This window comes from Microcebus murinus, unplaced genomic scaffold (assembly GCF_040939455.1).
Source record: "Microcebus murinus isolate Inina unplaced genomic scaffold, M.murinus_Inina_mat1.0 scaf021_hap2_Mmur4.0, whole genome shotgun sequence".
NCBI lineage: Eukaryota > Metazoa > Chordata > Mammalia > Primates > Cheirogaleidae > Microcebus > Microcebus murinus.
This window is the reverse complement of record NW_027438967.1, coordinates 33,622-56,646: the sequence shown is the minus strand read 5'-3', so window position 1 is coordinate 56,646 and position 23,025 is coordinate 33,622. Positions and strand designations below refer to the sequence as shown.

Sequence of the window (23,025 nt, the reverse complement as noted above, 5' to 3'; positions counted from 1 at the left end):
CTGTTACTTCAGACATCAGTTCTAATAGCTTACACTTTATCGGCATCAACTCTAGCCATAACAGATGGAATTGTACATGAGATTACATAGGCTGTTGATGTAATAAATTTGTCTTTATGACAAAACGCTATCATGTACTGCTTCTCTGATGGAATTGTGTAGTGTTTTCTACTAAGTCTAAAGGACACACTCTGAAGAATTAATGATACAGGAGGCATCTGAGGATACAAGAGGCTTAGAAACATTCTCCCTGGAAATACAAAGCTTGGAGAGAGGTTTTCAGGTTCACAGAGTGAACTGGGTCTAAGTGTTGCCATGACAACTAGAGAGCAATTTCAACAGAACTTCTGCCTTCTGATTGGCGGTGTGGTAGTTCATTTCAGTGCAAGACTGAATGTAGTTTTCTTATACTTTGGAGTACTAACTGAGAAGTTTTTGGGTGTGGTTTTTTTGTCTGTTGTTTTTATGAAAATGATATACTCTTTACCAGCCTACTGAATTTTTAAAAACGAAGACTTGCATTGTAAAAAGATGTTTGACATGGAGTTTCTAATTCACAAATTAGGAAATTAATCTGAATTGGACTTACTATGGATTCAATGCACACGTGAGGTTTCCTCATATTGCTACCTTAATGTGAATTGGACACCCGACTTGAACACAATCCCATAAAAATTTCTTCACAGCCCGTTTGAAATCACAACAGTGCAGCCCAACCTCAAGTAAACAATTGCCCATTCGCCAGTTATTGAACATATAGACTGAAAGCCAACAGACTTTTGCGTGTATGCACTTGCTTTTATAAACAAATTGTAGGTTGGAATAAGGAGCTCCTAGTTCATTACGCTGGAGATTGTCCTCGCTGTTGTAGGCTATTGAAGTGAGCCTCCTTCAAGATCTGGTTGATGCGGGAGTAAGGACCTTGGCACAGTGCATACTCCTCGTACCAGAACTGAGGGTTATTCCCGTTGGGTTCAGTAACGATCTGGTTTACGTTGCTTTCTGGTCCACTTGCTCTCTCTGGGCTGTTAACACTGCTGCTGCTCCTTTCATTACTGCTGCTTGAAGGCTGGAAGGAGAAAGACAGAGGGAGGATTCCTGTTGTGCTATTATAATATGTCTCCCACTTGCCTTAGAGAATAGCAGCATCAAACTCAATACTAGGCTTAACGGTTTACAAGGAACAGCCACTTAAGAGAGTGCATTCTATCTTCACAACAACCCTCTAATTACATTGGAATTAATAGCCCCCATTTTACAGCTGAGGAAACAACATCACTGATTCACCAAAGTCACATAGCTAGGAAGTGGCAGATGAGGATTCAAACATAGGCCTTCTAGTTCCAAAGTCCTTCACACATCTTCTGCCCCTGCTTGTACCATTTATTCCAATAACTGCATCAGAGAAGTTAAGTTCCCATCCTCCACAGGAAAGCACCAAATAACACTATGGGATGCAGTAAAATAATAACCATAAAAATAAGATGTATTTTTGGTACAAGTTAAAATAAACTTAATACATTGTTAGATACATACATTTATGCATACATACATGCATAGAGACATATAAGCACATGAATGATGATTTTGTACTTATGTCCTGATAGTGGACATATTACCATCCTCCTATATCAATTCAAGACTACACATATATCCTGAAAGGCATTTGACATACTTTTAATCAAAGTTATATGTTAATTATTTGCATTTTTCATGACTAGCATTCATTGTTCTTTTATATTTGTGCATTTGGTAGAATATGTGTGTATGTTTGCACTTAAGAATTTTTTTTGCACACAAATAATCTGATTTATTGAACTGATTTCCTTCAGCTAGATAAAGTAGTTGAGTCAATAGAAGATAGTAGACACCCTATCCCCTGCATGGGTCTTTTCTATTTCCTGTTATTCCACAATCCATATTTTTTTATTATTATTATTTTTAATTTTTTAAAATTCAGGATATTATGGGGGTACAAACATTTTGGTTAATGAAATGTGTTTGCCTCACCCAAGCCAGGGCTATAAGTGTGTCATTCCCCCATACAGTGTGCCCTGTTCCCATTAGCTGTGGGTTTACCTCTCCACCCCCTCCACCCCCTCCACTCCACACCCCCTCCCACCTGACCGGCACACAGTGAGTATTACTACCATGTGAGCAGCTTAGTGTTGATCATTTAGTTGCAATTTGATGGCGAGTACATGTGGTGCATGCTTTTCCATCCTTGTGATAGAATTTTTTTTTTTTTTTCATTGAACTTACATGACTCAGAGTCTTTGTCATGTTGGAGAAGCTACTTAGGGTTCTCTGAAAGCAATCTTTTTCAAGCATTCCCCATCTTGCAATGTTAGGTTTCTCAAAGGAAAATGTGATGGTGAGGACTCTTATCTAAATTACACTATTTGACACTGTCAGTATTAAATTTTTTTTCCAGAGTTAACATTAAAATGTCTTAAACCAAGATGAGTCATAGTCCGTAGGTCATTTGGAGCCACTCAGCTTAGGTCCCAGACTACACAGTCCACAGATACCAAATGACAACCTTTGTTCCTCTTTATCCAATTGAAAACATATATTAAAAGAACTGTCCATGAGATGGGAGGGATCAAATGAAGTCAGATGTGAGAGTTATTCAGCAACAGCAATCAAATTGACTTAAGGATTAAATGTCAAGGCCAACTCAAACAGAAAATTCAAAAGAGTTATCTTCCTCGGCCTGAGGGTAAAACTCTAGAACCTCCACTATCACAGACTAGTGAAGTCATGAATATTCAAAACGCTATTAAGCTATTACATTGGATAAGAAACCGACCACACACAACTTTCTTTCCTATTAGTTGGCTTTCCTTATCGTTCTTTGTTTCTGAAAAATTAGGTAAGAAGTAGAAATCATTTCTGATGTATTAAATTTTCATCTCAAATGACAACATATCCATTTTACACTATAATGTAACACTAGAGTGATGATATGCTGTGAAAAGGTATAGTACATTAAAATCCACAGGCTAAAATGGATTTCTTCAGAATAATAATGAAGAAAAAAAGAGGTCTACCTCTAATTTCCGGTTCATTTAGAACATTTTTTTAATTCAATTGTGTAGAGACATATATACAAATGTTCATTAACACATTGTTTATACTATCAGCCCTTTTTCATAGCTGAAAACCAGAAATAACTAAATGTTTAAAAAACAAGGAAGTGGGAAAATTGTAGTCCGTCCACTCATACAGTATCTCATCTGCCATTAACAGTTATGATCTATTTGTAAATATATTGATAAATAAAGATGCCTTTAACATCACTGGAAAAGGTTACATATCAGTGTGCACAGATTTTCAAATGGTTTAAAATGTTTCTGTTTAATGTGTCAACATCTATACATACGTGTATATATCTTCACTTTCTAACTCATCTGCTACAAATACATTTCTTTTGTGAAAAAGAAACATTTTACTCATATGTAAGTAAACTAAAGAATGCTACTACAAGACCAAGTAAAATCTCCTGCTTTCGAATTCAGTTACCACTGACTTCAAACAGATTGAAACTGTGATGCCATAAATGAGATTTTAGAAAGAGTGTTTAGCATCCTTTACCCTACCAAAGACCATCTACAAAGCCACATACAGTAGTATTTTCTAGGCCAGTAATGCTATTTAACTAATAAACATAATTTATATCATGCAACTCAGGCTTTGTCACGCTTCCCCTTCTGAATGTACTTCACGCGTGATATCCCACTTAAGTAATTGTTTTATCATTAGATTGATTGGGAGGAAAAGTTTGCTTCTTTGATGGTGTATGGTTTTGACACTTGAAACTGCTATCTTAGCCCAGACAGAAGCATTTACCCTACTACACTTAATTTTAGAAAGATAGCAAATTCCATTACCAGAGCATAAATGAGATTTTTAAATGTTTCAGGATTGAGAAAGCCTGATTCCTCACAGAAACTTCTCATCAGAATGCTTATCCTTTCTGACAGTTACAAAGCTCATTCTTTGTTCTCTGAATTTTCAATGCAGGTTTAGTGCTGCTATCTGGGCAAGGCAAATGAAGAACAGAACCCTTGCAAATTAACACACACAGAAAAGTAAAATTACATTAATGAAGACTCGAGAAGGATATATCACTATGCAAAATTCACAGAGGTATTTCACAAAAATCCTGGGGTCCAAGTCTCTGTGAAAAGGCAGGATTTAGATTAGATGAGTCATACTGAAATCTGCATGCTTACCCCTAACCAAAAAAGCTTGGAGGCCGGCAGAGATTCGCCATTATATATTCTGTTTTGGAACAGGCATCAGGATCACCACTGGGGTTTTCTGACTGTTTGACTCCCTTACACATGCCAGGGCCCAACCTCTGAGAGGCTCTCAAGTAGGCCCAGGTTGTCTTGATGCCCAACCACTATCCACACAAATATATCCGTGTCTCCTGTGAACAAGAAGGTGCTTTGTCTGTGCTACTTAGGGATTCGAGAGGTAATCCCTGTTGAAGAAGAATACAGTACTTTGAGAAGGACAGCATTGAGATATTGCAATGACAAGACTGCAATACATTCAACGTAGTAGTGAACACTGACTGGGGAGATAGGGGAGCCTCCTGAAAATGAAAGCATCTGAACTAGGCCTTGGAGGGATGGGAATAATATTAATAGGAAGGGTGAGACAAATGGAGGGAACAAGAGCACATGAAGGCTGAAGAAGAGTTTTTGAGGAGACAAAGTTGGTAATATGATGCAGCTGGTGCTTCCCAGAGAAGAGTTAGTGGGAGACAAAATATGCAAGAGAAGATATGTCTACATTATCAGGGGCCTAAATGGCATGCTAAGAAGTCTGTAGGAACAGGTACATGAGCATAAGATACATGTTCAGATCTACATTTAGGAAGATGATTCTAATGGATGAATGGGGCAAGGAGAGAATGAGAGCACAAAGACCACCTGAGAAATTTTGCAATGTATGAAGCAAGAGGCAATGCAGGCCTGAATTAGGATGGTGGTAAGGGAAAGAATGGTATATATTTGATATACAGAGCAGTAGAACAGAAAAAACAGTCAGTGAGGAAAGGACAGAGACACCTAAGTTGACCCCAAGCACTCAGGACAAATGGAGGGTGCTCAGTAAATGTCTGTTGATGAAGTTATTAGCAAGTCCCAGATGTTCCAAACATAGAGTATAGTAGAGGAGTAGGTGGGGTTTAGTGAGTAGTTGCATGAAGGGAGGTGAGAAACAAAAGGCATTTAATACACATTACAGCTTGAATTCAGTGGGGAGAGAAAAGACACAGTACTTGAGAGAAAAATAAGGTAGACACAAGATTAGTTAGGGAGTGGAAAGAGCTCCTTACAGGCTACTGAAGGAAACAGTGGATAAATAGAAAACAAAGAGATGAGGAAGAATATTAATTATGGGATGTCTTCAGAAAAACAGAGCAGGAAATCTTGTGTCTATTTATGACAGAGAATTATATAACTCTTCTTAATTGGAAAAGCAGATGAATCCAGTATTTTACTCTCTCGAGCCCCAGCTTTCCTCTCAACTCCATCCCCCCATGCCTCGGAGCTTTTCACTTATGTGAACCCTAAGAGAAAAATAAAAACTTCACTCCTAGTACACATTCCATCCCTGGAATAGTAACGGGATGTTACTCTAAGGCACCTGCAAAACCTAGAGTAAACAAAACAGATGATCCTAACCAAGTCCATTGGAGCACTTAAGCTATGTGTTCCCAAAGTTCCAATGCATTTAAAATGGCAGGCCCACATTCCTTAGTACCACTGAAACATTGTGGGAGCATATGAACCATAAGATACAAAATTAATTAGCTGCTGAATGACAACCACTTTCCATATTAGTCAGGAAATGATATTCATGTGTTAACTTCTCTGAGCCGAGGGGTAAATAATCTAAACTTTCTGTAGCTCGGTCTCCCTCATAGATGAAGTTGGAGCAGACAGTGAGTTCTATGTTGTTTTGCAGCTCAAAAATTGAATTTATAACAGAATCTATACAAATAGAAAAAAATCTATACAAATCACCTTGTTTCAACTCAGTAAATGGGATTTGAATAAACAACAATAACAAAAACAAACATAAAAAGATAACCTGCAGAAAAATATTTGTACAAGTTTTTCTGTAATTCATTAAAACAACTGAGATTTTAGCATTCAGTTGCAATATGAAAGTGCTTGGGATGCTTAATATGCTCCAGGAACAATGCTTATTAAAATGCATGCAACAGATTAGGCCAGCTTTGGAAAAGCTTGTCCCTCCATTTTGAATGCATCTTTTAAGCATAAATAAGCTAATTTTAGAAGGCTCCCATTTTGCTATGGGGGTTTTTCCTTTTTTTTTTTTTCTATTTGTATATATTTCAGGGGTCCAAGTACAGTGTTTTTACATGAATATATTGCAGTGTTGAATCCTGGCTTTTAGTGTAACTATCAACTGAACAATGTACAGTGTTCCCCCATTTTGCCATAGAGTTTGAAAACACATTTAGTGACCATTAATTTTTTAACAACTGTTTCATCCTGAAAAACGTCTTCCAAAGCAGTTGTCTTAGAAGGTACATTATCACAGGTGATGAGAATGACTACAACCTAAGAGAAGAATGTTTTTCAAAAAAATTCATTAAATCTTCCAGTTGTCATCTAAACTGATACTAGTTAAAATAATGACCAGGCAAGGAAATACTTCTTACTGGTTAAAAAAATTCAGGGATTCATAGCACTCTAACTTTCCACCTATATGGTGCCTCCTGGTTCTGTTTTTCTCTCACTTATCGTAATTCTGCTAGAATTCTACCATTACGATATACAGTCTTTTCCTATTCTAGTAGGGAAGTGAAAAAGGCAGAGATCTATATTGAACAGAAGTGGAAATAGTGGGCAGCCTTGTCTGGTTCCAGTTCTAAGTGGGAATGATTTCAATCTTTCCCCATTCAGTATGATGTTGGCTATGGGTCTGTCATATATGGCTTGTATCATTTTTAGGTATGTCCCTTCTATGCCTATTTTCTAAAGTGTTCGTATCATGAAAGGGTGTTGAATTTTGTCAAAAGCTTTTTCTGCATCTATTGAAAGAATCATGTGGTCTTTGTTTTTGCTTCTGTTTATGTGGTGAATTGCATTTATAGATTTACGTATGTTGAACCATCCCTGCATCCCTGGGATGAAGCCCACTTGGTCGTGGTGGATTATTTTTTTGATAAGCGTCTGGATTCGGTTAGCTAAGATTTTGTTGAAAATTTTTGCATCTATATTCATTAGGGATATTGGTCTGTAGTTTCCTTTTTTAGTTGCATCCTTTCCTGGTTTTGGTATCAGAGTAATATTCGCTTCATAAAAGGTGTCGGGGAGGTTTCCGTTCTTCTCGATGTTGTGGAATAGTTTCTGCAAGATAGATACTAGTTCTTCTTTGTAAGTGTGGTAAAATTCAGGTGTGAAGCCATCTGGACCGGGAGTTTTCTCTTTAGGGAGATTTTTAATTGCTGTTTCTATTTCAGCTGTTGAGATTGGTCTGTTCAGGGAATGTATTTCTTCCTGGTTGAGCCTAGGGAGGCTGTGTGTTTCTAGAAATTTGTCCATTTCCTCCACATTTTCCAGTTTGTGTGCATAAAGATTTTTGTAGTATTCATAAATTGTATCTTGTATCTCTTTGGGATCAGTTGTGATATCTCCTTTTTTATTCCTGATGGAGCTTATTAGAGATTTCTCTTGTCTGCTTTTCGTTAGCTTAGCCAATGGTGTGTCAATTTTGTTTATTTTTTCAAAGAACCAACTTTTTGTTTTATTAATCTCCTGAATAGCTTCTCTGTTTTCAATTTCGTTTAGTTCTGATTTGATCTTGTTGATTTCACTTCTTCTGCTGGGTTTGGGGTTGGTCTGTTCTTCTTTTTCCAGCTCTTTGAGTCGTTTCATTAGATTGTCTATTTGTGATCTTCTTGACTTTTGGTTATAGGCATTTATGGAGATAAACTTTCCTCTCAGAACTGCTTTAGCTGTGTCCCAGAGGAGTTGATAACTTGTCTCTCCATTGTCGTTTTCTTCATAGAATTTTTTTATTTCCGTCTTGATTTCTTCATTTATGAAGAAATCATTTAGTAGGAGGTTGTTTAATTTCCACGTTTTTGTGTAGAAATGTGAGTTTCTGTTAGGGTTGATTTCTACTTTTATTCCACAGTGATCTGAGAAGGTACATGGTCTGATTTCTATTTTTTAAAATGTCTTGAGATTTACTTTGTGTCCTAGGATATGGTCAATCTTAGAGAATGTCCCGTGAGCTGATGAGAAGAACGTATATTCAGTGGATTTTGGGTAGAAAGTTCTGTAAATGTCAGTCAGACCCACAGCAATCAGACAGGAAAATGGAATCAAAGGTATCCAAATAGGGGCAGAAGAGATCAAACTTTCACTGTTTGCTGATTATATGATATTGTATCTAGAAAACCCCAAAGATTCAACCAAGAAACTCCTGGAACTGATCAATGAATTTAGTAAAGTCTCAGGATACAAAATCAATACACAGAAATCAGAGGCATTCATATACGCCAACAACAATCTAATTGAGAACCAAATCAAAGACTCAATTCCCTTCACAATAGCAACAAAGAAATTAAAGTGCCTAGGAATATACTTACCAAGGACGTAAAAGACCTCTACAGGGAGAACTATGAAACACTGAGGAAGGAAATAGCAGAGGATGTAAACAGATGGAAATCCATACCATGCTCGTGGATCCGCAGACTCAATATCATGAAAATGTCTATACTACTCAAACTGATCTACAGATTCAATGCAATACCTATTAAAATCCCATCAGCATTCTTCACAGATATAGAAAAAATAATTTTACGCTTCGTATGGAACCAAAGAAGACCCTGAATATCAAGAGCAATTCTAGGCAACAAAAACAAAATGGGAGGCATAAATATGCCAGATATCAAACTATACTACAAAGCTGTAGTAATTAAATCAATATGGTATTGGCACAAAAATAGGAATATTGACTAGTGGAACAGATGTGAGAATCCTGCTATAAAACCATCCTCATATAGCCATCTAATCTTTGACAAAGCAGACAAAAACATACACTGGGGAAAAGAATCCCTTTTCAATAAATGGTGCTGGGAAAACTGGATAGCCACCTGTAGAAGGCTAAAACAGGACCCACACCTTTCACCTCTCACAAAAACCAACTCACACTGGAAAACAGACTTAAACCTAAGGTATGAAACTATTAGAACTCTAGAGGAAAAAGTTGGAAACACTCTCCTAGACATCAGCCTGGGCAAAGAGTTTATGAAGAAGTCCCGAAAGGCAATCACAGCAGCAACAAAAATAAATAAATGGGACATGATGAAACTACAAAGCTTCTGCACAGCCAAAGAAATAGCCATGAAAGTAAACAGACAACCTACAGAATGGGAGAAAATTTTTGCATCCTATGCATCCGATAAGGGACTGATAACTAGAATATACTTACAACTCACGAAAATCAGGAAGAAAAAATCAAATAACCCCATTAAAAAGTGGGCAAAGGACTTGAAAAGAAATTTTTCTAAAGAAGACAGAAGAATGGCCAACAAACATATGAAGAAATGCTCAACATCTCTAATCATCAGGGAAATGCAAATCAAAACCACAATGAGCTATCACTTAACCCCAGTGAGAATGGCCTTTATCAAAAAATCTCCAAACAGTAAATGCTGGCGTGGTTGCGGAGAGAGAGGAACACTCCTACACTGCTGGTGGGACTGCAAACTAGTTCAACCTCTGTGGAAAGCAATATGGAGATACCTTAAAGCGATACAACTGAATCTACCATTTGATCCAGCAATCCCATTGCTGGGCATCTACCCAAATGATCCAATGACACTCTACAAAAAAGACACCTGCACTTGAATGTTTATAGCAGCACAATTCATAATTGCAAGGCTGTGGAAACAGCCCAAGTGCCCATCAATCCAAGAATGGATTAATAAAAGGTGGTATATATATACCATGGAGTACTATTTAGCTCTAAGAAACAACGGTGATATAGCACATTTTATATTTTCCTGGTTAGAGCTGGAACCCATACTACTAAGTGAAGTATCTCAAGAATGGAAAAACAAGCACCAGATATATTTTCCAGCAAACTAGTATTAACTGAGTAGCACCTAAGTGGACACATAGGTACTACAGTAATAGGGTATTTTGCAGGGGGGAGGGGGGAGGGGGGCGGGTATATACATACATAATGAGTGAGGTGTGCACCATCTGGGGGATGGTCATGATGGAGACTCAGACTTTTGGGGGGAGGGGGCGAAATGAGCTTTTATTGAAACCTTAAAATCTGTACCCCCATAATATGCCAAAATAAAAAATAAAAAGGAAAAAAAATAAGAAAAGAAAAAAGGAAAAGGCAGAGATCTGTTCCAGGGAAGCTACTTGTGTTTATATCTTTATAATTTTTCACTCTCAATTTCTTATACTAAGTAATCTCAGAATTAAAACGAGTGTCCCTAGCAAGTAAGGCAGACTTATACAGAAACTTTTGGGTCTTTGTGTCTACCCTTTCTATAAGTTTTATAACTATGAACTAGGGGACAGATTCATAGGAAAAGTGGTGGTGTAATTTGTAAAGACAGAAGTTTGAAAGAAAACAGCAATATTCCTATATGTGCAAAGATACCCCAAAAAAAGACCAGCACCTAGATAGTAAATTACATGAGTTAAATCTAGCTATATTTTACTCATCCAAGCTGTCCAGGATCTTGGAACATGATCCCAGGAGGAGGACATGGACAGATAATCTTTTCACCTCTTGCTCAGAAATGGAATAAATGAGCCATACTTAGTCATTTACTAACAGAAAAACTTTAGAGGTTCATTTAATAGTCTACTAGTAAATTATACCTCAATTTAAGCAGTATTATGCTAATGAATACAAATCATTAAAGCAAATCCCTTGAAGTTAAAATTCAAGCTCCTTAGAATGGTGGTTACCAGAGGCTGGGAAGGGAAGGCGAAAGGAGGGGATGAAGAGAAGTTGGTTAATGGGAATACAGTTAGATAGAAGGAATAAGTTCTAATATTCAATAGTACAGTAGAGATATTATAGTTAACAGTATATAAACTTATTGTATATTTCAAAATAGCTAGAAGAAAATAATTGGAATGTTTCAAACAGAAAGAAAAGATAAATGTTTGAGGTGCTGTATATCCTAATTACTCTGATTTGATTATTATGCATTATAGGTAAGCATCAAAATATCATATGTACCCCTAAAATATGTACAACTATTTATATAGCAATTAAAAATTTAAAAAATAAATTTCTTTTTCACAGACCATTAAAGCTTTGCAAAAATCACTAGACTCTCCCAAGTTCACTTTCAATTTTTTTTCAATGAGAAATCAAGTATTGCCTTCTAGCTAATAACATCACCATAACTTGAAAATATATTTTCTATATAAAAATAAGGGGAATGAGATTATTATTTCCTGCTCATATGAGTGGAGAAAAGTCTAAGACCTAATTCTTCCTGATCATGTTTAGGAAAGTTTTTCTGTGCTTCCTTTCCATCTTCTGTGCTATACTCTATATTATGGTTAAGAGCTCCAGCTCAAAAGCCACTGAAATTAAGTATGAATATTTTTATGAAGGTTTCTTGGAATAATACATTTTTAAACTGTGGAGCACAAATTGAATAATTTAGTGCAGGCAATGAATGGAACAGAGAGAGGTTATCTGACTATAGTTCCTACCTCTGCATCCTGATAATCCTGAAAGACAGGGTTTCTCTTACTCCTTTTGGACTGGGGGGAATGTTGGTTGCCTTCTTTATTGCCATTTCTTCTTCTTTTCCTGAAAATAAATTGCAGAGAGAGGAAAATATAGCAACCAATGATTGATCTTTTGGACCTTTAAATTGTAAACCAGTGGCAACATATATATTTGCGATCTCATATGAGAAAATATGCCAGTGTCCACTACCCCAAGAGGCTGAAAGTCACAAGTCACTGGGCATGAAGAGAAAGAATGTAATACAGGAACTCTAAGAAAAGTCAAGGTGTAAATTCCACTTCTAGAAATAAGCTTCACAATTTCAAATAAACTTTGGAAATAAAGTAAGAATAGGAAGAATTTAATGGCTAAGTTTTCAAAATCTACCTAATTAGGTTCATCATCTTCATTACAATTCCAGGTTAAGTGATTTTTAACCCCTTCCATAAGATAACAGTTAAGACAGATATGTCTGCTAGTGTCTATTTAAAGTCCTTATACAAGTGGTGTACAAACACTGAAGAGATATTTCTTGTGTGCTGTTAGATAATTACTGTTGCTATACCAGCTAGTATTATGACATAGTAGTGACTTCACTAGACTGTCATCATGAGATTGTGGCTGATTATTTCCTTCAAATATTTTTTCTCAAAAATGTTTTCAATGATTAGAAAGATTATATCTTCAGTCCCAAGTCCCCTCTCAGTAAGTAATCAGATTTGCAGTGTTTGACATAATTCTCACAACACTCTATTATTGATCAGACATTCTCTCCAGCCATCTACTTGGATATTACTTTTGAGTTTTTGGTATTCCTAAGAATGGCTTAGTCCACTCATTTTTATAATTTCATTACTCTTCAATCTAGCTCTCATCTCTGGAAGACTGAGTAGTGATCATGTAGCCCAGTGATTTCAAACTCTTTGTCAAATTAAGCTGCATTCTTTTTTATTTCAGCATATTTTGGGGGTACAAATGTTAAGGTTATGTATATTGCCCATGCCCCCCTCCCTCCTCGAGTCAGAGCTTCAAGCGTGACCATCCCCTAAATGTTGCACATCTCACTCATTCTGTTTGTATATACTCATACCCTCCTCCCCCCACCACCTGCCTGACACCCGATAAATGTTGTTCCTATATGTCCACTTAGGTGTTGATCCATTAATACCAATTTGCTTGTGAGTACATGTGGTGCTTGTTTTTCCATTCTTGAGATATTTCACTTAGTAGAATGGGTTCCAGCTCTATCCAGGAAAATACAAGATGTGTTATATCAACATTGTTTCTTAGAGCTGAATAGTACTCCATGTATACATATACCACATTTTATTAATCCACTCATGTATTGATAGGCACTTGGGTTGTTTCCACAAATTTGCAATTGTGAATTGTGCCGCTATAAACATTCGAGTGCAGGTGTCTTTTTCATAAAGTGACTTTTGAACTTTTGGGTAGATGCTCAGTAGTGGAATTGCTGGATCAAATGGTAGATCTACTTGTATCGCTTTAAGGTATCTCCATATTGCTTTCCACAGAGGTTGAACTAGTTTGCAGTCCCACCAGCAGTGTAGGAGTGTTCCTATCTCTCCGCATCCACGCCAACATCTATTGTTTTGGAACATTTTGATAAAGGCTATTCTTACTGGAAATAAGTGATATCTCATTGTGGTTTTGATTTGCATTTCCCTGATGATTAGAGATGTTGAGCATTTTTTCATATGTTTGTTGGCCATTATTCTGTCTTCTTTTAAAAAAAATTCTGTTCATGTCCTTTGCCCACTTTTTGATAGGGTTATTTGATTTTTCCTTGCTGATTTTCCTGAGTTCTATAATTTCATTACTCTTCAATCTAGCTCTCATCTCTGGAAGACTGAGTAGTGATCATGTAACCCAGTAATTTCAAACTCTTTGTTAAATTAAGCTGCATTCTTTTTTGTTTTTGTTTTTTTTACCTTTTTTTTGACTCAGGCCTGGAAAATGGATTTTTTTTTTTTTAAGCCATGTATAATAGAAAAAGGAGGAAGTTCCTGTACTGGGAACAGGGTCTTTTAAACACAATCTTCCCTGGATCTGCCTCCCTGTGCCACCCACTAACATAGCTTGACCTCTGTTCTTAAAATGGAAGAAAGATCACTACCAGAGAAGCACAGTGACTCAGACAGTAAAATAAGTAAGGCAGAAAGAGCTTTGACTGAAAGGAAAGTTCTCTTTAGCTTTGGCCCAAGGCCCTCTATGAAAGCCTTCAGGAAGTAAAAATTAGTGAAGAACTACATGTCCAAATCAAAAAAATATCTTCATGATAAAGAAGTTGCCAGTAATAAATGAATTAGATAATTTACGTATAGTACTCTTAAAGGGAAAGTTTTTTTTAGGAAATGTGACTCTTTTTTTCTGGATATGTGAGGCATGCCAAAGCTATTTCAGCAATTTTAGCTGGACTTGGGGAGAGAAAGACCTTTGCAGTCAGATCAGGCTTGCTTCATACATACTGTTTATTGTCAAATGGCCATGTCCCTAATTCCAAATACTATGTTGGTAATTTGGCTCATAAATTCATATTCATTGTATTTTTCTATATTGCAAGCTCCTTATCTCATAATCCAAATCGATACAGAAGGCTAGATTGACTAGCTTTTTACCAGTGGACTAAATAACATTAGGAGCCTTCCAGAATCTCAGTTGTATGAATTGACTTGATCTAGGGTAGGGTCCTTGTGGAAAGACAGACAACATACTGACCAAATGCATGCTCAAAACACTGAGCAACAATAAAAGACCCACAATTTACTGAGGAAATTCTATGTTCTTATACATCCTACTCAAGCATCAGTGAGATTATTATAGAGTGAAGGAAAGAGCTTTGAACCTGGAAAGATCTAGGCTCTGTCCTGAGTCTGTCAGGAACTAGCTAAATGGCCTTCATTGTCAACTGAACTGGCTGAAGCCAGTAAAGTTGACTTTTTCTTAGTTTTTTTCCTTGTGTCTTCACTTTTTTAAATTCAGGATATTATGGGGGTACAAACACTTTGTTTACATGAAATGCCAGGGCTACAAGTGTGTCTTTCCCCCATACAGTGTGCCCTATTTCCATTAGTTGTGGGTTTACCCCCCTACACCCCTACCTGACTGGCACCCAATAAGTATTACTACCACGTGACCACCTTAGTGTTGATCAGTTAGTACAAATTTGATGGTGAGTACATATTTCAATGACATAGGCAAATACTGACTACAAAGTGCCAAATTTTAAAAAATAATATAGAAAACTGTTGATATATTATACCTCAGCATCATAAAACAACTGATTATATGGAAAAAATTACCAGATGTAAATATTATTTTATTTCACAATGTTTACTAAGCACCCAGTAAGTGCTTGGTACTTAGGTATTAATAAAAGAGTGGAACAAACATACACCACAGCTCTTGCTTGTAAGGATGGTGGCAGGCCCCCTCCCTTCCCTAGATCAAAAAAGAAAAGGCTTATGAGACCAGATCCGCCAAGGACCTGCCAAGGATGACTGCCCTGCTGAAAACTACCACACCCTATAAGACAGTTTTGGCTCCTGGATTCCACAAATACCTCCAGCCCCTACTATTTCTCAATGACCACCAAAGGCCGCCCCAGCTCTTCCAGCCAAAAGTCCCTAGCCCACCCCAAACAGTATATAAGGCCTCACCCCCTTCAAACGGAGGCGACTTCTGTACCCCTCTCTCTTGGGATCCCAGAACCTCGTTCAGGATTGTATAATAAAGTCATGTGGTTTGGCCCCACTCTTTCTCTGTCTTTTCTTTTCGCTGCTGCTGAAAAACCTTACACTGCTCTCATAAGGCTGCACAGTGATGGCTGTCTTTGGATCATATTTTGAGTATTTGAGTGTTTTAAGCTCAAGTTTTACTGAAACTTTCAACATCTTACAATATGTTAGCATAATTTTTAATACAAAATGACTAATATCATGAAAACGATTTTCAAAGCGTAAAGTTGAGTGCAAAAAGCAGGATGTTGAAATCATGATACGACATTAATCTTGTTTAAAATGCACCTTTATGAACGAAAAACATCTAAGGAAATTTATCACAAAATATTATTAATAGTCATACTGGGTGACGGGACTGGATAAGATTAGTTTTCCTTATTACACTATCGATCTAATAAATTTTCTACAACGCGATTCAGTGACGTCTGCAATTAAAGAATACATTGGTAAAAGTCCATAAAACCTCATTAAAACGTGGAGAAAGAGAATGACAAAACCATTCAGAAAAACAAAAATACAAGTTGCTAGGGTAACTAGGCAGCTCCACAGGAGAAATGGCAATTTAAAAAGCAAAAGGGTTTTGTCCAATGGCAGAGAATTTTCGGGAGCCCCCTACCCCTCAAAGCAGCAAATCCAGCCCCAGGACCTGTTAGGCGCAGACAACAGAGGAACCAATCTTTTCTCTAGAAAAAGGTTCCTCAGCGCTTTTTCAAGCACGAACGGCGGGGTGAGAGGCAGGCAGGACCGCTCCACGGCGCAGCCCTGCCATCTGCAGGCCAGGGAGACCGAGCGCCACCAATCCCAGAAGAAAATCCATCTTTTTCGCTGCTTTTCTGCCCAGAGCCGGAAGATCTTGGCTTAGGGAAGCCCAGCAGGATGAACAGGAGAACCAGAAAATGAACCGGTACCAGCCGGAATGGCCCCAGCGAACAGACTCCTCCATGGACTTCTTTCCCGAATCCGCCCTCAGAACCATGGCAACAGCAGCAGGAAGTCCCAGCGCCACCGGAAAGACGCTACCCACAGCCGGGGCTGGCCTAGGATTGGCGGGTTCTGGGCCTGCGCGTCAGAGCCAACTGAGGTTAGTGCCAGTCTTGCTCCGGCTGCGCGTCTGGAGGTTTTCCTTCCCAGCTCTGTTGCGAGCTGTCAGCTAAGGAAAGGGACGGTTGATTTCCAGTACCTGAGGCGCGACTGCTCCAGTCACCCCGCCGCTCCACGTTCCAGACCTGTACGAACCCCCTGTCATTCTCCTTCCGCCTCTCCCGTGGCTCACTCACGGTCTTCCTCTCAGCCCTCTGTCCTCTGATCCTTCCTGGTGACCTCAGCGCCCACGAGGCTGGCCAGGCCACCAGTGGACTGCTGCGTGCTCAGGGATCTTCTGCTCCCTAACTGAGCATCCTCGATCCGTGCTCATGCCCTGGGCCTCAGGGAAGACCGCAGCCCTCCGTGGTGTCCATTTCTTGCGTCCCCCTCTCTCATCCCCAGCAGCACGACCTCCTTCCCTTCCAGCTCCCTCCCCACAATGGCCCAGCCTTCAGCCCAGGGAGGCCGCCAGTCTACTGACCACATCTGCAACCGCCTTCCTCACCATCCACCAGGCCCTCCTTACCCAGCTTACCCAAAGCTATAAACTCTGCCCTCAGAGGCATCTCTCCTTCTCCTTTTTCCCCTCCTGGCAATAATACCCCTAAATGGGCAAACTCTCCGCACCCTCCACATTTGTATCTGCCGTCTGGTTTACTTACTCGAGCTCTCCACAAGCGCCAGCATCCAATCTTCTCATGATAGTCACCGATATTCCTTTGAGAAAACAGAAGTGATCAGAGAGGAACTCTCAGCACTTGCCAGCGACACTGGATCTGCACTTGTCATCTCTGCTGCCCCTCTGGGGAAAGGGACCTGACCTTACTTGAGGCCAGGCCCTTTACCTGGATCCTATGCCTTTCTACTTTCTTAAAGAATTGCCTTTTGCAGTTGAAAGGTGGTCTCACTACCTAACAGAGGAAAATAAACTATCAAACAGAAAGTAAGGGAAATAAACTCACAATTACCCTTTGTTTAATTAAACACATGTGGCCTAACTTGTTATCTCTAAGTTCTTTCTCAGCCTTGAAAAAGTTCCTGAGAGGACAGTAGGCGTAGGAACGTCCTCTGCTTGCTCAAGAAGAGACAGTACCAGATGCCCCCCGCTATCAAGAAGAAAGAAAAAACTAAGAAAAAACTGCTATCTGTCTGCTAAGTGAGAAACAGAAAAAAGCCAGACGGCAGCTTCACAGCCACTTTCTCTCTCTCTCTCCTCTCTCTTTATTTCTCTCTTGGGAAGGTAAATAAACTTTTACTTCTATATATCCTAATTACTGTCTGAGAATTCTTTCTCTTCCCCCTACTACATATGGACTTTACACCGTAACAGCAGTGATAATTTCTCCTGAATTATGTTCTCCATCTGTATTGTATTATTCCATCATCTATAAAGTTGGCACAGGACTGCTGGAGTTAATGCTGGTCTTGGCTCTTGCTGTGAAGTAGGTGATACCACAGGGGGCTGCATTTCCTGAGGGAAGAATGTGGAAAGTGGCTGATTCAAGAGCTAAGGATTCTACCATGAAGGAAGCCAAACCCAGCCAGGGGCTAGGTGATCCTGCAGCTAAAGTTGTGGGAGGGCCAGTCCTGGATAGGGAACTTTTGAACTTTCATGCTTGTCTCTGCATTGTCCAGTTTTAGTAAGAATCCTGCTAAGTCAGTTTAGTGAGAATTCCCTATCCATATCTCATTAGGCCCTTATCTCCTAGCTGAGGTCTGACCACCTTGGCCTGCCTTTAGCAGTAATCCTGTTCAATTTTGCCAGAATCCCCCTTACCCTTGGTGTTTCCTCTTAGTAATTTTCCATTCACGGATCCCTATTCTGCTCCTTGACTATAAATTCCTACTGTTACTTGTATTTGGAGTGGATCCCAATCTCCCCACACTACAAAACCCCATTGCAATGGTCCCTACAACTATCTCAATGGTTCTGACAAAAGTCTGACTTACACTAATTTAACAAGTGTCATGAGTAATTTTTCCTTAACACTCTTCACCTGGATCCCATGCCCTTCCACATTCTCAAGGAGTAGGCTTTTGCAGTGATCATTCCTTTTACTTGAATAATCACATTCTTCATGTCTACTGTAGCATGCTATCATCTAAAAAGTGGGCAGGGAAATAGTTAGAATTGAAATATTTTGCTTTCTGGAGCTATTTTGGTTACTTCTGTGTTGTAGGTGAGACCCCAGAGGTCTACATTCTCAAGGGTGGGGTGTTGAAAGTGGCTGATTCAAGAGCCAGGAGTTCTACCTTGAAGCAAGCCCAATCCACCTAGGGAATAGATGACCCTGCAGTTGAGGCTGTGGAGTAGATAGCCCTAGACAAAGGCTGGATAAAGGATGAGACCCAGACTCAGAAGAGTCTGCAGGTGCCTTCACAGATGAGCTAAGTTTGAGTCAGCCAAGGAGCATCAGATTCTGACCAAAATGAGAGAGATAAAAATGTATATATACCAGTTTTGTACATGGGGGAGCATGTCACCATCAGAAGTAGGACCTGGGAGACAAAAGTTATCACCTTCCAAAAACCATCCAGGACACTACAATCAACATAAGATGTCATAGACCTCCTGTCCCCACCATGATGGAGACCCCATCTCTACCTTGGAAAGGAGTATGGAGGTGGGGTGGAAATCTGAGAGACTGATCATTTTCGCCAGATTGAGTATTTATACAAATGGACCATACACATGATTGCATCAGATTTTTTTAAAAATCCAGTGTTTTTTCCTGTACTATTAAGGGTAGACAGTCATGATGAAGACCAGATCAGTCCGAGTGAATAAATGAACCAAATACCTGTGAGGTCTGAGGGGCACGAGTGACTGTGTGGTCTCTGCACACCACCTCCTCTGGCACCTCTGCCCATCGTCTTATCAGTCCATGTTAGAGGGGGATTGGGGCAGCAGTCTCTGGGTTGATGGGTTGGCAGTTCTCTCCAGCAGCTCCGGAGCCCACCAGTGGTCCAAGATGCAAGAGAGGGAAATTTAAACTGCTCCTCCTACATTTTTTGCTGGTGTCCAAGCCTCTCTGGGCTTAATCCCTGCTGATGCCTTTCTCCTTCCAATTCAGCTCTGTAACCTCATCCCCTAGAATCTCCTGTAGGTTCAGGTACCCTTCCTTCTGACCCTCATTCTATCTGTAGTTGTCTGGTTTTTTTTTGTTTGTTTTTTTTTTCTTTTTCATCTATAATTTCTCCTTATTGTAGAGATGCTCTGGCTAGAGGTGTTTCTCATCTGCCATCTTGCCTCTCCTATTGTTGATTGTATTTTATTTCTTTTTAGGGACCAGGTCTCACTCAGTTGCTGGAATGCAGTGACACAATCTTAGCTCACTGTAACCTGAAACGCCTGGGCTCAGATCATCCTCTTGCCTCAGCCTCATGAGTCAATGGACACATTTCTATCCTTATCATAATCAACCATTAAGTGGGTTTCATCCACTTGCCCATCCCTTCTTTTCTAAATATATTTTTATTTTTGGATTTGTGATTATGTACACTACTTGTGTTCTCCTACCACACTCCCTGCCATCCTGAGTGTTCTTTGCTTGCTCCACTTCTTTCCAGGACTTTTAAATGGGCCCCCTTCATTTGCTCTTCTTTCTCCAAGAGTGATTTCATTAGAGCGTCTCTTGTCTTAATGTGGAATATCTATACTAAGTCCTTCCAAATTTACATATTGAGCATCATTCCCTCCTCTGAGGGCCAGACTTGTCTAACTTACTTGACTGCCCTGCTTGAATGACCTAACATATCTGAAAGAGAACTGTTGGGTGTGTTGCATATTGTGTGTTCTTCACTAATATCCGTCAACAGGTCCTCTCGATTCTATCCTCAAAATATATCCTGAGTACAACTGCCATTATAAAATCCCATGCCACTCATCCATCTTTTCTTGCCTTAATTACTATATCTTATTTTTCCTCCTTCAACTCTTATCCTTCTAAAACCTATTGTGCACAAGGTAGCCATGCTGATTTTTAGCATGTTAAGTTATTTCAGGACTTGTTGAAATTCTACAAAGATTTCCCACTTTACTTTGAATAAAATCCATTCTACTTAGCATGGCCTACAAAACTCTATAGTATGTGGTTTCTACCTACCTCTCCAGCCTCATGTTCAACATCACTCACTCAGTATAATCTAGTCACACTGGTCTTTGTTCCTTCCTTGATCATTCCAGACTTGGTTCCTTCATAAGGCTTTTAAATTTTCTGTTTTTCAGATGTCTTGTTCTATCATTGCTACTTTCAAATTTTATTTTTTACTTTGGTTTTCAGCCATCTGACCACAAAGTGTCAAGTTCTGCTTCTCTATGTGTTTCTCCTGCTTGGGGTTTGCTTAGCTTCTTTGATCTGTAAATTAACCCCTTTACCAAATTTGGGAAATTTTTGGCCATTATTTTTTTCAAAAATTTCCTCACCCCTTCTGTTTCTCTTCTTACTATATTACAATTACTTATATGTTGGGATGCTTGATATTTTTTCCCCAGTTCTCTGTGGTACTCTTACTATTTTACTACAGCATTCTGTTAATTTTTGTTCACTGTTTTTTGTTGATTCTTGAGATTGCATAATTTCTATTGACCTATATTTAAGTTTCATGATTATTTCTTTTGCTATATCAGTTATACTCCTCAGCCCATCTAGTGACTTTTTATTTCAATTATTACACTGTTCTGCTTCATGATTATGATTTGTTTTTCTATTATAGTTTTTATAGTTTTGTATACAGTTTTTCTATTATAGTTTTCATTTCTCTGTGGAGGTTTCCTATTTGACACATTTCGTAGCACATTCTAGCATATTTTCCTTTAATTTATTGAAGATTTATTTCTTAAATTATTTGGGTATGTTTACAATAGTTGCGTTGAAGTGTCTTTATGTGCTAAATTCAACATCTGGTGTCACAAAGACTCATATTCTAGTGACTCTGTTCTTTAGAATGGGTTGTACTTTTTTGGGTTTTTTTTCATGCCTAGTATATTTTGATTGAATAATGTACCTTATAGATAGTATGCTGTAGCGACCGATTCAGCTTTGGCTTTCTGGATGTTGTTTGCGTTTTTGTTTTGTCTCAGTTGATAATTGTTGTGGCCTCAGACTGCTAAAACTGTCTTCCCTGTGGTGTGTAGGCAATTATGTTTCTGCTCAGTCTTTTTTTCAGTCTGGAACCCTGGGGTCTCCCTCTCATCTCTATAGTTTTTTAGTCAGCCAATGATTTGGGGAGAGTTTATCTTTAGACACCTCAAGCTTAGGATTGTGAAATAAAGTACAAGAAGCTCAATCAAATTTGGATTTCAGATAAACAAGGAATTTTAGTATATCTGAAATTCAAACTTAATTCGTCATCCTGTGTTTCATTTGCTAAATCTGACAACCCTACTCAAGCCAGTAAGGCCACCTCTCTCTGCCACCCAAGCTGTGTGAGGCTTGAGGAATGCATTCAAAGGTGCAATAACTTCATAAATCTTCCCAGACTTTCAATTTTTCCTGGTTCACTAGGGTGTCCTCCTGCATTCATAGTTTAGCAGTCAGACTGAAGGTATAGAAAGTTTAATATCTCAGCCCTTTTTTGACTCTTCACTTCCAATCTCTCCCTGTAAAACTTCTACCTGGCCTGCTGACATTCCCATACTGAGTCTACTATTTTCACACAGAAAAGCTAAAGATGTTCACCATCTGAGCTGAATAGTAGCCTTCTTACCAGATGCAGTAGCAGTTTTATATAAGGAAATACTTCTCAAGTTATTGTCTGTCAGTACCATGAAGTGGTTGTTTGCAATAATTTTATCCAGTTTCCCCTTTGTATTCTGTGGAAGTGAATTGTCCAAACTCCTCACAACACCATCACTGGAAGAAGAATCCCACAGGGTCTATTTTTAAAGACAAACAGAAAGTCCAACTAAATGAGTCAACAAATGCTAACTGAGTACCTACAGCATGCCTGCCATTTTACTGAATGTCAGGGGTATGCAAGAGTGATGCATCATGGTACTGTCTTCAGTCAGCCCACAAGTGACCTGGGAATCAGTCTGCAATGGCACTGTACATTGATGAAACTAAGCACAGTTTGAGTAGAACAACTTGTAGTCGCTTATTAGTGAAGGTAGTTTTCAATGATTAAAATCTGGCATAAGCTGCCCTAAGCCATACCGGGTACTGAAAACCGATTCCCTGTCTGTGTAAAAGCAAAGCAGATATGTCAAAATTCTGGCCATGCAACATATTGACAACTCAATACAAGAATCTGTCTAGTACTAGATACCAAAAAAGCCTTATATTTGGTGCCTACACAGATAAAATCTACATTACTATTTACATAATAAAGGATGTGTTCTTTCTGTCAAGGTCTTTACAAAAAGTAAGTAAGTTAACTCAGTAGACTTACAGGGATGCCT

The 23,025-nt window shown here is 38.8% G+C and overlaps 1 protein-coding gene and 1 long non-coding RNA gene across 3 annotated transcripts in view; one reads left to right on the top strand and one right to left on the bottom strand.

Annotated features, from left to right (window-relative positions):
- Positions 1–18,729, top strand: part of LOC142867858 (uncharacterized) — a 30,542-nt gene extending 11,813 nt beyond the window's left edge. For both annotated transcript variants that reach the window (XR_012917195.1, XR_012917193.1), the window contains 2 exons: positions 4,027–4,152; positions 17,636–18,729. This is a non-coding gene — a long non-coding RNA (uncharacterized LOC142867858). The remainder of the gene's footprint in view (positions 1–4,026; positions 4,153–17,635) is intronic.
- On the bottom strand, positions 778–12,334 carry LOC105870103 (protein VCF2-like). The gene is made up of 3 exons (XM_075999871.1): positions 12,166–12,334; positions 11,760–11,859; positions 778–1,069 (listed from the first exon to the last, which is right to left on the bottom strand). The coding sequence occupies exons 1-3, from the start codon at positions 12,186–12,188 to the stop codon at positions 842–844; spliced, it is 351 nt and encodes a 116-aa protein (XP_075855986.1). The 5' UTR covers positions 12,189–12,334; the 3' UTR covers positions 778–841.
- Positions 18,730–23,025: the final 4,296 nt, after the last annotated feature.

Excerpts from the sequence above, each read along its gene's own strand:
- LOC105870103 (XM_075999871.1), bottom strand. The coding sequence starts at position 12,188 with ATGAAGATGATGAACCTAATTAG. Across the intron at positions 11,860-12,165 it reads AAGATGATGAACCTAATTAG|GAAAAGAAGAAGAAATGGCA; the intron begins GTAGATTTTGAA and ends ATTTATTTTCAG. Across the intron at positions 1,070-11,759 it reads AGGATTATCAGGATGCAGAG|CCTTCAAGCAGCAGTAATGA; the intron begins GTAGGAACTATA and ends TTCTCCTTCCAG.